The sequence below is a fragment of the Columba livia genome, chromosome 5, assembly GCF_036013475.1.
Source record: "Columba livia isolate bColLiv1 breed racing homer chromosome 5, bColLiv1.pat.W.v2, whole genome shotgun sequence".
Lineage (NCBI taxonomy): Eukaryota > Metazoa > Chordata > Aves > Columbiformes > Columbidae > Columba > Columba livia.
In genome coordinates this window covers 10,978,005-10,992,213 of record NC_088606.1, presented here as the reverse complement: position 1 = coordinate 10,992,213, position 14,209 = coordinate 10,978,005, and the positions used below count along the sequence as shown (strand labels likewise).

General features: G+C 41.6%; 1 protein-coding gene across 2 annotated transcripts in view; it reads right to left on the bottom strand.

Annotated features, from left to right (window-relative positions):
- Positions 1–14,209, bottom strand: part of PPP1R13B (protein phosphatase 1 regulatory subunit 13B) — an 84,686-nt gene that overhangs the window by 61,534 nt on the left and 8,943 nt on the right. Inside the window, exon 1 of one of the 2 annotated variants that reach the window (XM_065063350.1) lies at positions 10,876–11,214. The exons of the other annotated variant lie outside the window; for it this stretch is intronic. Within the exon in view, the coding sequence (XP_064919422.1) occupies positions 10,876–10,884 (9 nt within the window). The 5' untranslated portion in view covers positions 10,885–11,214. Of the gene's footprint in view, positions 1–10,875; positions 11,215–14,209 lie in introns of those variants that run through there. 2 annotated transcript variants of the gene reach the window in all.

Here is a 14,209-nt window from a genome sequence, read left to right as displayed (position 1 = left end):
TTCAGGTGGAGAAAGGAAGACAAAAGATTTATAAAGAAATACAGATGCAATCAGAACACTCATCTCTGAGCACTGGAAGAAAAGATGCTATGGAGACCTCACTGCTTGAAAAAAATCTGTATCATTTGTGAGATAATAAGAAAAAGCTGACCAAAACCTTTTTTTCTGCTTCTGAAAGATACAGGCAAGTACACGCACTCCAGATCAAGCTTATTTGTAATTTTGTGCCAAGGCTTCTCAGTTCTTCAGAACTCAGTGAGCAAACGGAGCAATATTTGGTAGCATCAGATGACTGGGGGAAGGGAACAGCAGTAAAATGGGCTAATCCAGCAATGTGTTGAAGACTCAAATCACAAAGGTTTGCTAGTTTGACTGTTATAAAACATCCAGAAATACAATAATGCCATATTAGAAACACTGTATAGTGAATCCTCTGATTTAAAGTGCCCTTCATGTCCCTTGAAGTGGTTTTTTAGACTGTAATTTTGTACTGTAAATACAAAAAATCCACTATAAAATGGATATCAAAGTTGTCTAAAGGTTGGTAAATGTGAAAGTAAATAAAACTCAACAATTCTGTTTAGCTAAAAATGAGCAAAAACACAGTAGTTGATACAGAAATTAAATTATTCTGATGTAAGTATTTGTTTAAACTGATTTCAACCTCCTTCACCACTTTACCTCCTATCAGTGCTACAATAACAAATACTACTGCTCTCCACAATCTAAAAAAATTTTAAAAAATAAAAGTAAAGTGCTGCAGTCAGGAACTTGGCAGGGGAGATATTGTAAGCAACAGACTTGAAACTGATTGTTTCACTGTAAAGCTTGGATTTTTGTAGTATATTCCCATATCCAACAAGCTCTTGCTTAAGAAGTGGTAAATGACAATAAAATGGTAAATACACTGCATTGTTAGTACACCAAGAAGGTATTTAGAAAAATGGTTGAAGGGTTGAAAAGATTTCCAAGTGACATGGGCTGGAATAGACACCAATGCATGTGATGTGGTTTTAAAATAATTACATTGATCCTGACGTTATTTAGAAGCGTAAAGGAGGTCAACCATTACAGATCTTTTTTCCACTATCAGAAGCAAAGGATTCCAACTTGCAGCTAAAATTTTCTGAACTTTAGATAACTTGGGACAATAAAGCATTACGTAAGGAAATTAATAAGCATCAGGCATGCTGAGACATTCAGGGCTGCACGCAGAGATGAAGCCGAACACAGAGATGAGTTTCACAGTTTATTTTTATAAGACACTGTTTCAAGAATTCAATAATCTCCCAAAGCATACACATGGTCCAACTTTTTGCAGCCTGAATAGTAATTAACCCATTCGTTACCCCGCAGGATCATTCCAAATTTCAATTCCAAGAACTTGCTGGAAAATCTAACCACTTCTCTTTCGATATATCTGAATAGCAACTTTAACACTAAGAACGCTGTTTGCTTCTAAGTATGTATTTGACTAAGCTAAGTATCTAACATACCCAGGTACTATAAAAATTATCAGTCCTGGTTTGGTTTAAAACAAGACCAGTTCTCTTTGAGCAAATTACAGGATTTGTATGAAATGGCTGTTAGTTCATACACACTGGTACTTTCACAGATGCCCAAATAATAAGTTAGCTAAGGTGTCAGTGGGCAACTTAGCATTTTCAGGCAAGTAATCACTAGTTGAACTGTTCAAACTTACTAGAGACAGTCATTTCCTACGCTGCCCACGCCATCACACGGTGTACGCTCTGACTATCACATTTTTCTCTCTACAACATGCTAACAGCCTGCCAACCATTTTACCGACATCAATTATACCACAACAATGTACAAATACCCTCTCCTAGTTTTGTATCTTTTCAAATGAAGTGATGGAGAAGTTAGTAACATTGATTAAAGGCATATTATGACAACATTTTGGATTTAAGTGACTTGAAAACCCCTAGCTTTGCCTAGATCTGGTAGATTTTCATCAGTTTTTGACTAACACACTGGTTACAATTTTACAAGACAGCCAGATAAACTTTCTGAAGCCTGTTTTTGAGGGTGGGGAGAGTGATGTTTTGTCGTTGTTGTTTTCTTTTGTTTCTGAAGTAGTAAGCAGGGAGGGAGGAGGAGGTAGAGAAAAAAAGAGGTTGAACTATATGAAAGTACCATAACTACATTGAAAGTATCACCTTGAGAACAGAAGTCAGAATGCTAACAGGTGCAGCACTGTCTTGAATCATAAATTAGACAAATTGCATTAGGAAACAGGATTAGAAAATTATTTTCTCATGTAAACATGCATTCAAAGTATGTCTCCTCAACTGTACCTGTTGTTCTGAATGACAACTTAACCCAGCTTCTTTGATAAGTTTAAAAAAAGAACATTTACATGCAGGTAAGCCTGTACTTAATGGCTATGGTAAACTTTGCTAGTCTCAAACCATCCTATTTCTTTCCCTTTAAACATCAGAGAGCAATGCAGGCAAGACTTTTTCTCCACATATAATAATGCAGCCCCGTCTACTGCTTTTTTTCATCTAATACTAGAACTCTCAACAATTCTCAACTATTCATGTTAGTAGGTCTGGACAGACACACCCTGGTTTTCAGACAAGCAAGGTTTGCTGGTCTCGAAGTGATAAAAATTGGCTTCCTAGAGATCAGAACATACAATTAATTCAGATGCTCATCAAGGCACTGTGCTTATGAGTATGGGATCAATCCACCGGATTTGGCATGGGAGGAATCAGCCTGGCAGAGACCCTGGGCACTGCAGTGCTTCCTTGTTTTGATTTCAGAGATATGAGAAGTTACTCTTCTTTGTTCTTTTGGGACATGGATTACATACCAAAATCATCTAGATATATCTCACCGTATTCACTCACCACCATGGAGTTGTTTCATGCTGAAAAATCCCAACAACCTAAACTGATAAAACTAATTCCATCCTTCCTGCGATGTACACATTTCTGCCAGCCTTTGTGCTGGCTGCAGCGCTTATCTGACCCTGCACGGAGTTGGTGTCAGTGTGCTCAGCTGGCAGAAAAGTATCCTGGCAAAGGAAAGAGAGGGAAAAAGAAAAGCAAACAACTTCCTGCTGAGTTCGCACGCTGGAAAAGCTCAGCACAGAATCAGATAAATACCAGAGGAAAGACAAGAGAGGGGGCAGCAGAGAGGCAGGACCAGAGCAGCCCCTGCAGTTACATCAGTTTCATCTACACAAAACTGAAGCCTCAGTTTCCCCCGTTCTCAATCTATAAACTTTCCTTTAGCCATGTGACAGTTGAAATTATTTTCTCAAACTTAAAGTAGACATAAGTATACATAGGTTAAATACAGTGTCTCCAATATATGCAAGTTTATATTATATTGTTTTCTGCTGAAGTTGGAATTCCTTAAATAAAATAGTTTTATAGCTAGTCTCACACATAAATATAATTCTGCTGATAAGTAAAGCAATGAATTGGAAACTAAATATCTTAATTGAACTTCCACTGCTGAAGAACTAGGTTAAATTACACTATGAATCTTAGAGGATACAGAAACCATGGCTAGGAATCTGAAGGAATACAATACTGCAAAGTGGGGGGAAAATGAAGGCAGACTAGCAACTGCCACCTAAGTTATATAGGGGTTTGTTTTGTTTTTTTCCTTCCCAACTTTATATTTGTTTCTCAAGATTCACGCAAACACCATACATTTTACAAAAAAAAAAAAATAAAAATCCCTTTCTCCCGTTTCAGGGAAAATGTAAAATGTTACTGAATACCCAATAAAGATGTGAAAAAGGGTGACACCGTAACTTATCTCAGAAGTAACAATGTTACTGCACTGCACAGCTCTTCGGTTTCACTTCACTGTTCTATTCACCTGGTAAACAGCCAGAGAACAAAATTCAAAATATACTGCCTGCAGTCCAGCTCCACAATAAAGCTGAACTGAATAAACAAAAATACCGAAGAGGAGAGATTCCGCTTCCCTATCCCCTCCTCTGTTATCAATTTCAGCCAAGCGGTCTCCTCCCTCCTGAACCAACACGGACAACACAACAGTCACAATGTGAGCTGATATAACACACTAGCCTGGCAAAATATATATATGTGCATGTACATATCCAACATTCTTTGAATACAACATTTTTTTTTACATTTTTAGCAACCCAGCTCAGTTTACTGAGACAAGCCGTGCAGACCATTCAATGCAAACGGTGGGAATGAGCAGGAAGGAAGAGGAAACAGCCTCTTCCGTGGGCAGAGGAAACGGTGAAACCAGCTCAGCCCCAAGAGGAACCTCAGCCCAACATCCCACGGCCCCAGTGACAAACCCGCTCTCCCCTAGACCAGTGAGATCACACCGACCTGCTTCTGAGCACAATGTAAGAAAATTATCAGAGTGACTTAAAACCTAGGTGAAGCGACTAAAAATTCATGTTCAATACTTTTCCTCCACTAAGCAGTTCATACTCTTGATTGTCCTTTGAATTATTACAGAATTTATGCTTTGTCCTCCGGGTATCATTGTTCCTTTTGATACACAAATCCACTTCTGAAGGATGGTATCTTATTGCACAATATCATTATATTATAGTCCGTCATTAAAAAAATAGCTTTCAGAAGCTCAAAACATTGAGTACATTCCATAAATATATTGCCTAATATTCTAATGACAGATTTCCAAACTACTTGCAAAATGTACCAACCTGAAGTTATTATTATTATTTCACAATATTTATTTACTTAAAAAAAATATCTAGTAATTTATGAATCAGTGAGACTCAGCATTCAAGACTGATAGAAAGCTGTTGATAAAACAAGTGAAGAAAGACTTTAAAGAAAAAAAAAATCACCTAATATCATTTTCCAATTAGAAAAAAACAAACAAACAAAAAACCCACAACAACAACCAAAACAAACAAGCAAACAAAAAACCACCTTACTTTGCTGGGGTCTGACACAAGCCCAAGAATCAATCTCCTATGTCCCAGGTTAGCATATTCAGTTACAGTTGAAGTATTTTGAGCTATCCTGGGCTAGTAACTGATGTATGGTAATAATAAGCTTTTAATTTAGACAAACATGTAAGACTTATAAATTCCAACAGTGAGTCACAGATAGGGAGCAAGACAACTTCTCCCCCCCCAATTAGGCAATAATTTGTTTGCTTCTTCAAACCTCCATTCTCAACAATTATTTTTATTTCTGAAGCTGCCTGCAGCTTCTAAGGACAAAGAAAAAAAAAAAAAAAAAAAAAGAACTAAACCCCCTTGAACATTTAAAACAATAATAAATTGGACCTTTGATTTTAATACAAAGCATTAGACTGAAAATTCTTCCAAAAAGGCACTGTCTTTATTCTATGTATGGACAACTCTTAACACAATGGGAGACCGCATCTGGAATATTGTGTCCAGTTCTGGGCCCCTCAGTTCCAGAAGGACAGAGAACTGCTGGAGAGAGTCCAGCACAGGGCAACGGAGATGATTAAGGGAGTGGAGCATCTCCCCTGTGAGGAAAGGCTGAGGGAGCTGGGGCTCTTTAGCTTGAAGAAGAGGAGACTGAGGGGTGACCTCATTAATGTTTACAGATATATAAAGGGTGAGTGTCAGGAGGATGGAGCCAGGCTCTTCTTGGTGACAACCAATGATAGGACAAGGGGTAATGGATTCAAACTGGAACACAAGAGGTTCCACTTCTTCTCAGTAAGGGTAACAGAACACTGGAACAGGCTGCCCAGGGAGGTTGTGGAGTCTCCTACTCTGGAGACATTCAAAACCCGCCTGGATGCCTTCCTGTGTAACCTCATCTGGCTGTTCCTGCTCCAGCAGGTGGATTGGACTGGATGATCTTTTGAGGTCCCTTCCAATGCCTGACATCCTGTGATATACAAATAAAATAATAAGCTAGCTTCTTTTCTTTCTTTTTTCTTTTTTTTTTTTTTTTTTACAATATAGTAAGAAGGCCTATATTACACATCAAACTTGAATTTGTTAAATTAACATAACTCAATCTGGTAGAATGGCATTTTTTTGTCAAATAACTACCTATTATCTCTAAAGTCTGCAGTAGGCAACAATCCCATCTATGTTAACCTATGGAGAAAAACTAATAGGGAGTATCATTTCCCTCAAATATTTTTCATATGTTTCATTACAATCCACATATATCTATTAAATATGTTTAAACATTCTACTAGCAAAGTAGCCTATGAATAGTAGTTTTCATTGAGATGGCAAAGCTGATGATCTTGTTTTTACCACGAAACAGGCCATATTCTAACATTCTAAAAAAAACAGTGACATGATCCAAAAAAACATGAAATGGCCTTTAAGCTTTGTTGCAATAAATAACTTCATTAATAATGGCTGATAAACTTGCAAATTATTCTCTACAGTCAGTTCAAATTTATTCAGCAAACAAGGATGTCAGTATTGCTGATAACTATACAGCTCTGAATTAATTGTAATATATTTTATCTCAACATCACTGAAAATTCCTAATACACTTAAAGCGACACATCTTCCTTTAGACCTTTACAACGTAGAATTATATTAGCAGTGACCTTCCTAAGGGAAGAGAACAATGTACACTGATTTGAAAATATTCTGGTTTAAATTAGGAATAAGGAATGCCCACTTTGTACTCTTTGAGAAAGGTCTTAGACTGAATACATAAAAAGTGTATACTCACTTGGAAAATAAACAAACAAACAAATAACCAACCCCCCCAAAAAAAACAACAAAGCAAAAAACACAAACAAAACAACAACAACAATTTTTTTCTTAATTCACCTGGAATACAGCTTAATTCAAAACCAGCCATTACAGAAACCCATCTTTGGTTTGCGTTTTATCAGACATTCTGTCTGTCTTCATAGGGCAGGAACTTGTGTAGCAATTAAGAATTAATGCACACTGTAATACTCAAGATCCACTTGTATATTGTCTAGTCTAACATAAAATATGCATCAGTCATGGTCATCTTTGGAGAAGAGTTGCAGTGTCAAACAAAATTAATTAGAAAAAAATATAATAAAAAAATCACACACTGCCACCACACCACACTAAACATTCTTCAAACTATTCCCTTCTCACTTCTGTTAAAACAAACACAAGCACCTGATCCTAAACAGAAAAACAGGCACGGCAACAAGTCTTCGATTCTAAGCCTCACATAAAGTCCCACACTGTTCCTTCTGGGTGCGTTCAAAACCGTGAATGCTGTGATCTTACCGATTAGAGTTTCTCCCAATTAAGTTAAAGGCAAAACCAGGAGAGCTCTGCAGCAATGGGTGCGAGGGGAACATGCCACAGTAACTGTTCCTCCTAAGAGATTCAGTCCATCACAGTTCTTACACTGTATCCACCATCACCTCTCCTGTTACTTACTGATGGTGAACAGACTCTACATAGTTCTAGGCCTTTGGAATGACATGTTACTTCACATATGCTGTAGAAGAATGATACCCAAAACTTGGGTGTGAAGTAGGAAGTGTTTCACATTTCTCAACAGCAGCAGTTCCTTCTCCCACTGTATCTCTTCTTAAGTAGGGAAACAGTGCTCCTCAGGAGCGGCTTTTTATCTGCACCCTTGTATGCATGGAATATGGCTAATACGTGTCAGGCGATTTTGGAACTACCATCCAAGAAGAAAAGGCATTCTTTAAGAAGAAATTGCATTCTTTAAGGAAAAACTTCCAACACTCTTCCAAAACCAAATCTAAAGTCCCACAAAAACACTACTGAGGCAGCAGAAAAAAAAAAAAAAAAAAAGGAAAAAAAAAGGAAAAAATAATTAGACTCCAAACAGGTTATAGATTATGTGGCTGAAAGAGCAGCTACAGCCACAATATTTTTGTAAACAAAATACAACTGTACTGTTTTAATCCAAAATATTTCCTGTTTGAAAGGATATTACATAGGTCTGGGTTTGCACATTTTAGTCTGAGAATTTAATAAATACCAATCGTTTCTTTCAGTGAAAAAAAATCACTATATTCAAGGCATACTTATAGCAACTCTTTTGGTAAGTTCCTTAGTAGAGGTGATATTCAGCGTAGCATCATAAGCTCATCATACACACAGCCCTTATGTCCTGGAGGCAATGCAAGAGTTTATGACGGATGTGCCATGCCAGCAAAGCAAAAAACAATGGGTGAGAAAAGTGCAGTCCATGTCATTATTAATTCCTGAAGCCCAATTGTGTTCAGGACCAATAAAATAGTTATTTTCATATTTTTCAAAAACAAAGTAGAATACGCAATATGAACTTAGATGGAAAAGATGCTAAAGAACAGAGAGGGAAGTATCCTGGTCATCAAAGAAAACATAACTGATAAAAACCTCTTGGAAGTAACATTGTTCCCCACATGGAAAAAAAAAATCACTGCCAACAAAACACAGGAAAAGAGGAAAACAGATAATTCTACTTTCTGTGCTTCAAATATTACTTCATTATTAAAAACGGTTGTACAGAATGCAAAAAAACCAATCTAAAAATGGCCTCCATAAATTACTTCCAATCTGATAAATGCAAGTCATAAAAAACTAGAAAGTTTTATAACATTTCCTTTTAATTTGATGACACAAAGCTGTAGTAACATCCACTTGTTACAACAGTTCAAGTCCAGTAGTATTGAAGTCTCTCCTATTGCTATTATATACTTTTGTTAATTATCCAAAAAATAAAAAAACAACAACCACAGAACAGGATCAGGGAGGAAAAAAGCTTCTATGAATATGAATTCAAGGAATTCCATCCCATAAGTTAGATCACTAGCTTCTCCCTTTTCAGAAAACAAAATCTCAAGTAAAAAAAACCCAAAACATTTGGTGCAGTTCTACAGCCATATGTTCACATTATTTTGATATTTTATGTTGATTATTCCAGTAAATGAGTTTGGTTTTTTTCATCCTTGCAGTCCATAAATAAAAGAGCTGGGATAAGAAACTGGAAGACTCAAGGCATTGTCACAGTGTCCATTTAAATATGCATATTCCCAACTACCTTATGACAAACTGTCCATAACAGCATCTAAAAGCTCTTCAGAAAAGTAAAACATGGACTCAGATTCAGTAAGCTCTAATCTGCAACACTGCTGCCATTGTAGCAAGGTAATTTGTTTTTATTAAAATTCAGCTGTCAGTATTAAAAATGCTTTGAAGTATGTTTCAAAAACATAAAAAGTCTGAATCTCTTAACGCCCTCCAGTAAGCACAAACAACTGCAAGATTTAAACGACCATGAAGGTAACACAGGAAACTGGCAGAAACACTCAAATAGGTTAAAAAAACTTTTATAAAAGGTCAGTCACTGCACTCTAGAAATTATGACATCAGCCTGAAACCCACACACAGGTTAGTAACGGGAAGCAAATATATTTGTTCAGACTTAGCCTGTCATTGGCATACTAGGTTTTCTATAAGAAATTTATGAACATCAAGCATAACCCAAGTTGTGATGGAAGCTGAAAAAGCTGACAGCCACCTTGGGTTTTGTTTTTACAAGCCAACATCCATACGTTTATGGAAAAAACCTTTTCTTGCTGGTTTCTAGTGTATCCAGTGCAATGAAATTCTTGTACAGTAACAACAGAATATTTTGGTACCTAGAAGTTGTGAGTTAAAGAGCACATCATGTTAAAGAGCTTGTCATAACACCTCATTTATAAACACTACCTGTACTCTTCAATCTGAAATTTTACATCTACTTTCAGGTATTATTTCCTCCTTTCAGTCACGAAACAAAGTTAGAGCAATGAAAAGCAGTCTTCTGCAGTGCTTCTGTTGCAAATACTGCAGAGCAACTGTAAATAAAAAGCTCATTTCTATTGGAATTACAGAAAACATGGGAGATCCTCCTTTATATAGAGTATCTCATAAAGCCATATTTGAGATCAAATAGAGTTTGAAAGAAATCAGCAAAAAGAATGTCATTGTTCATTACTCAGTCTCAGAGGATCCTGTCATAAAACGAACAGTCATCAAGAACAACTCTCTTCTGACCACTGCATCAGCCCCCAGCGAAAGGGGGAGGGAGAGACGGAGGAAGGAAACGGAGAGAGATTCTGTCACTAAAGACAATCAAGGTTGTTTGCGGGAAAACGAAAGGCTTTATCTTCGATAAATAAACAACGGTTTCACAAAAGAGGTGGCAGAACCCGAGAGGGGAGAGCGCCTGTTCCTCAGGGGCGGTGAGGCTGAAGTGAAGCTGCCGCCCGCACCCGCCTGACAAGCGGCCGAAGGGCCGGAGCCGGTGCCCCGGGACCGCTTAACCCTTCCCCGCACCTGGGCGGGAGGAACCGGTGTTTGGAAGGGGGAAAAAAAAAACCAATCAAAACAAACAAACATACCCTCCCACACACACCCACCCACAGAAACCCAGAGAGCCCACCCACGCGTCACACCGGGCCGCGGCGCCCACCGGCCCGTTCTCCTGCTGGCCGATACCGAGACGGCGAAACCTGCGCTGCCCACTGCCCCCGCCGAAACCGCCGCGGGCGCAAGAGGGCGCCGGGGGGCGGGGAAGGAGCCCGGTCAGGCAGACGTGAGGGCAGAGCCCGGGGGGACGCGGCCCTCGACCTGTCACGGCCGGTGAAACGCCGAGCGCGGCTCTGCCGGCAGCACCTGGCTGAGGAGAGGAGCGGGAGCAGGTCATGTCCCCCCAGAAGCCAGGGACAGCGGTGACCGGCGGCCCCACCCCCAGCAGGGAACCTGACGGCGCCTCCGCAGCCCCGTCGCCCTCCGTCCCGGCTGGCCGGGGCACGGCGGGATGACGGCGGCGCCGCACGCTCCATCCGCCGCAGGAAAAGGCAAGGCGTCCCGCCGCCCGGCTCAGCGGCGCCAGGCCAGGAAGGCGACGACGCGAACTCAACCCCTTTACCACTCACCGGCATCATCTCCGCAGTCGTCCCCCAGCCAGCCGCGCCGAGGCTGCCACCGCGCCGTGCCGGGCCTCTCCTGCCGCCGCCACCGCCGCCGCCTCTCACCGTGGAGGACGCCGCGCTCGCCCTGGCGGCTGTGACAGGTGCCTCCCGCGCGCCCCGCTCCCTACAGCGGGCGGAAGGAAGAGACGAAGGCAGCGGCGGGCGGGCTGCCGGGCTCCCAACCCCCTCCTCCTCCTCCTCCTCAGCGCGGCGGCAGCAGCGGCCTCGCTACCTCCTTCCCTCGGCGCTTCCTGCTCCGCTCCGCCCGCGCCGCCCAGCCAGGGGTTAACCCTCGCGCGGCCTCATTGGCCGAGGCGGGAAGAGCCGGGGGCGGGGCGGGGCGGTGGCGGCAGGCGCGCGCACGGCCCGCGTGGGGAGGGGGCGGGAGCTGCGCAGGTGCGCGCTCCCGTGCCGCACGTGACCTCCCGCCGGAGCCGGTTCCCCCCACAGACCCGCCGTGACCTCCGTGCCCTCCTGCGGCTCCGCATTTCGTCGTGGGCCCCGTCCCGCGGTTCTCCCCTCGACCCCGCTCCGGGCCCGGTCTCCTCCCCCTTGCGCTGCCCTGCCCTGGGGCTGGGCCTCCAGCGGGTGATGCTCCCTCTGGACGGGCTGCCCGGGACCGGTTTCCCGCGGGCCCCGGCGGTGGAAGGACGGGAAGCGGCTCTGGGCGCTTTCTGCCCCCGGAATTCGGGGAATGCGGTAGCGGTGGGGCGGCTCCGCCCGGCCCGGCTCTGCCGCTGCGAGGGTGGCTGTAGCTGGGCGCTGGGGCGCGGAGGAGCGGTGCGGGAACCTGGCAGGTGCGGGTAGCGCGGGCGGCTGGTGTCCCACGGCGGGACGGGCGCCCCGCGGTGCCAGCCCGGGCCGGTGACCTAAGGCGGGCGGGTGCACGGGGCAGGTCGCTTGACAACAGCTGGTCCTGCTCTAGCGAAACACAGCTCGGTGCGTGGCTGGAATAACGTCACAGCTAGTGTCACCCGGGTTTTACAGCCCCTTCGGCCGTGCATCACTTGTGAAATCTGATGTACAGAGCACCCCTTGACAGCAGGAGGGGTGGCGTTCCTGCCCACGAGCCTGACACCAGCCTCCCGTGAGATGTGGTCTCACGTTTGAAAGTAATGTTTAGCTTCTTCGTTTTCTGGTGTCTCGTTCTGCAGAGCTACAACAGCAAGATGAAAGTTAACAGCTTGGAAGAAGTCCAAGCTCAACTATAAGCCGAAACATCGCCATATGCCAGTACTGTAACACATGCAATGTAGACAAATTTCATATTGCTGTGAGTCTTAAATCCTAATCTACAAAATACATGGACCTACCCAGTGCTTCAATTCTTTCTGTAAATGGCTGTTTTCCAGACTTTGTTGCTTTTATTTGTAGAACACCATGACAGATCTCAGCTTGGAGTGGAAAATGTAACTTTGGAAGTTTTTGAGAGGAGCTGTGATACTGTTTGTGTAAGTCTTTGTGGGTAAGTGATAATAGCATATGAATCTCAACTATGACCTTATATATTAAATTTTACCTATTAATGTAAGATTTTATACCAGATAACTGTGTAAATTGTCTTAATAATATATACCTGCCTAAGATTTCCTTGCATATCCTTATCAGTGTATTTGCAGGCTCTGGGGTCAGCTCTGGGGTAGGTCAGAGCTTCTGCTTCTTTTAATAAATTGGTCCTGAGGGAATAACCTATTAGCATCACAAGGTAATATTTTGTCAGTTTAAAGTTATTTTGCAAGCACGATTCGGAGCGCTATTCACAATAACACCATTATCATACGCAGTTTCTTGTAAATTGTGATTCTGCCTCACACACAGCTTTGGAAATGGGTAAGACTCTGATACTTCTGACCCAACAGAGAATTCCAAGATGTACTCAGAATACTATAAACCCTGCAACCCAGCTGGTGTGAAATGAAAGAGGCCATAATGTGCTCATAGTGATGTATCTTAAGAAAAAAAGTAGGAGCTTATCTTCATCAAATTCATACAGAACTTCAGTGAACAAAAGAATAACAGTGAATAGAAATGTACTGGTCTTCTTACTATCTGTAGTGAAATTCTGACTTTAACAAGGGAAAACATTTTGCCACGCTTATTATTTAAAAACTAATGCTTTTTTCCTTAACCAGGTAAGATTTTTTTTTGCCAGTGATTCTTAAAAATGATGATCTATAATTTCTTTTCAGGTATAATTTACAGCTGAGCTCCCTGTTTTCAGTAATTGATAATAAAAACTAAAATACTATAAATATTAGCACACCATTACTTTTCCATTGCAGAGGTAGGAATGCTGACAAAATGAAAAGTGGGATAATATGGTGTAGTTGGTTGGTGCTGGGAGGGAAGGCACTCCTCCATGCAATGCCTCCATTGGAGTCATGGCCTCCGGTATAAAAGTTTGTCTACCTTGTGCTGCATTTGGCAGATACAGGTTCAGCCAATGCAGCAACCAGACAAACTGGATACTTCGGACCAAGAGAAAATGCCTTCAACAGGTAGAGCATGTACTTTTTATATAAATACAAGCCTGTTCCTACTCCCATTTCTGCTTCCCTTGAAAAATGCCACTTGATTCATCCCTTCCCATCTCCATTTTCCCATAGAAATGAGGAAAGAAAAAAATAAACCAATCTTTACAAAGCATAGACTTAAAACTCTACCTGTGGAGTGGTAAATTAACATTTCCTCTCCCATGGAAGTATCTTTTTAGGAACCACTTTTATCAGTCAAGCAAGAGAGCAGCCATTATAGAATCTTCTGATTCCAACTTATAAATCTACAAATCACTTGTAATAACGTGGAATTTGTTTTCCCAGTTGCCCATGCATTTCCATACCAAATGACTGGTCTGACTTTCTAGAAATTATGTTGTTTGGCCAAAGGGGTCAGTGATGCCTACAAGTTAGTTGCCTGTCTTATCTAAGTGAGGTTGTGTGAAAGGCAGTCATGATTTGGGGAATGCCTACGAAGATAAGGTAAGAGAGTTTGGTTATGGAAGCAGATAAAGCCAGAAGTACAGAACTCAAATTACTTGCTTTGAAATACGTTGCCTTTGTGAAAGGTGCTCTAATTTTGTTGGCCTTTCTCGATAGGAAAGGGTTTGTGCTTATTTGCTGGTATAAGGATGGAAACATGTTATGCAAATACCTTTTATGCTCCTATTGATTCTTACAAAAAACAGAGCAATATTATTTAACTTTACAAATTGAAGCCACTATAGCTTAACAGACATTTATTCAACTTAAAACACCAAAAAATGAAGAATTACTGTGGTATGGTATGGTTAGTGTTTGAG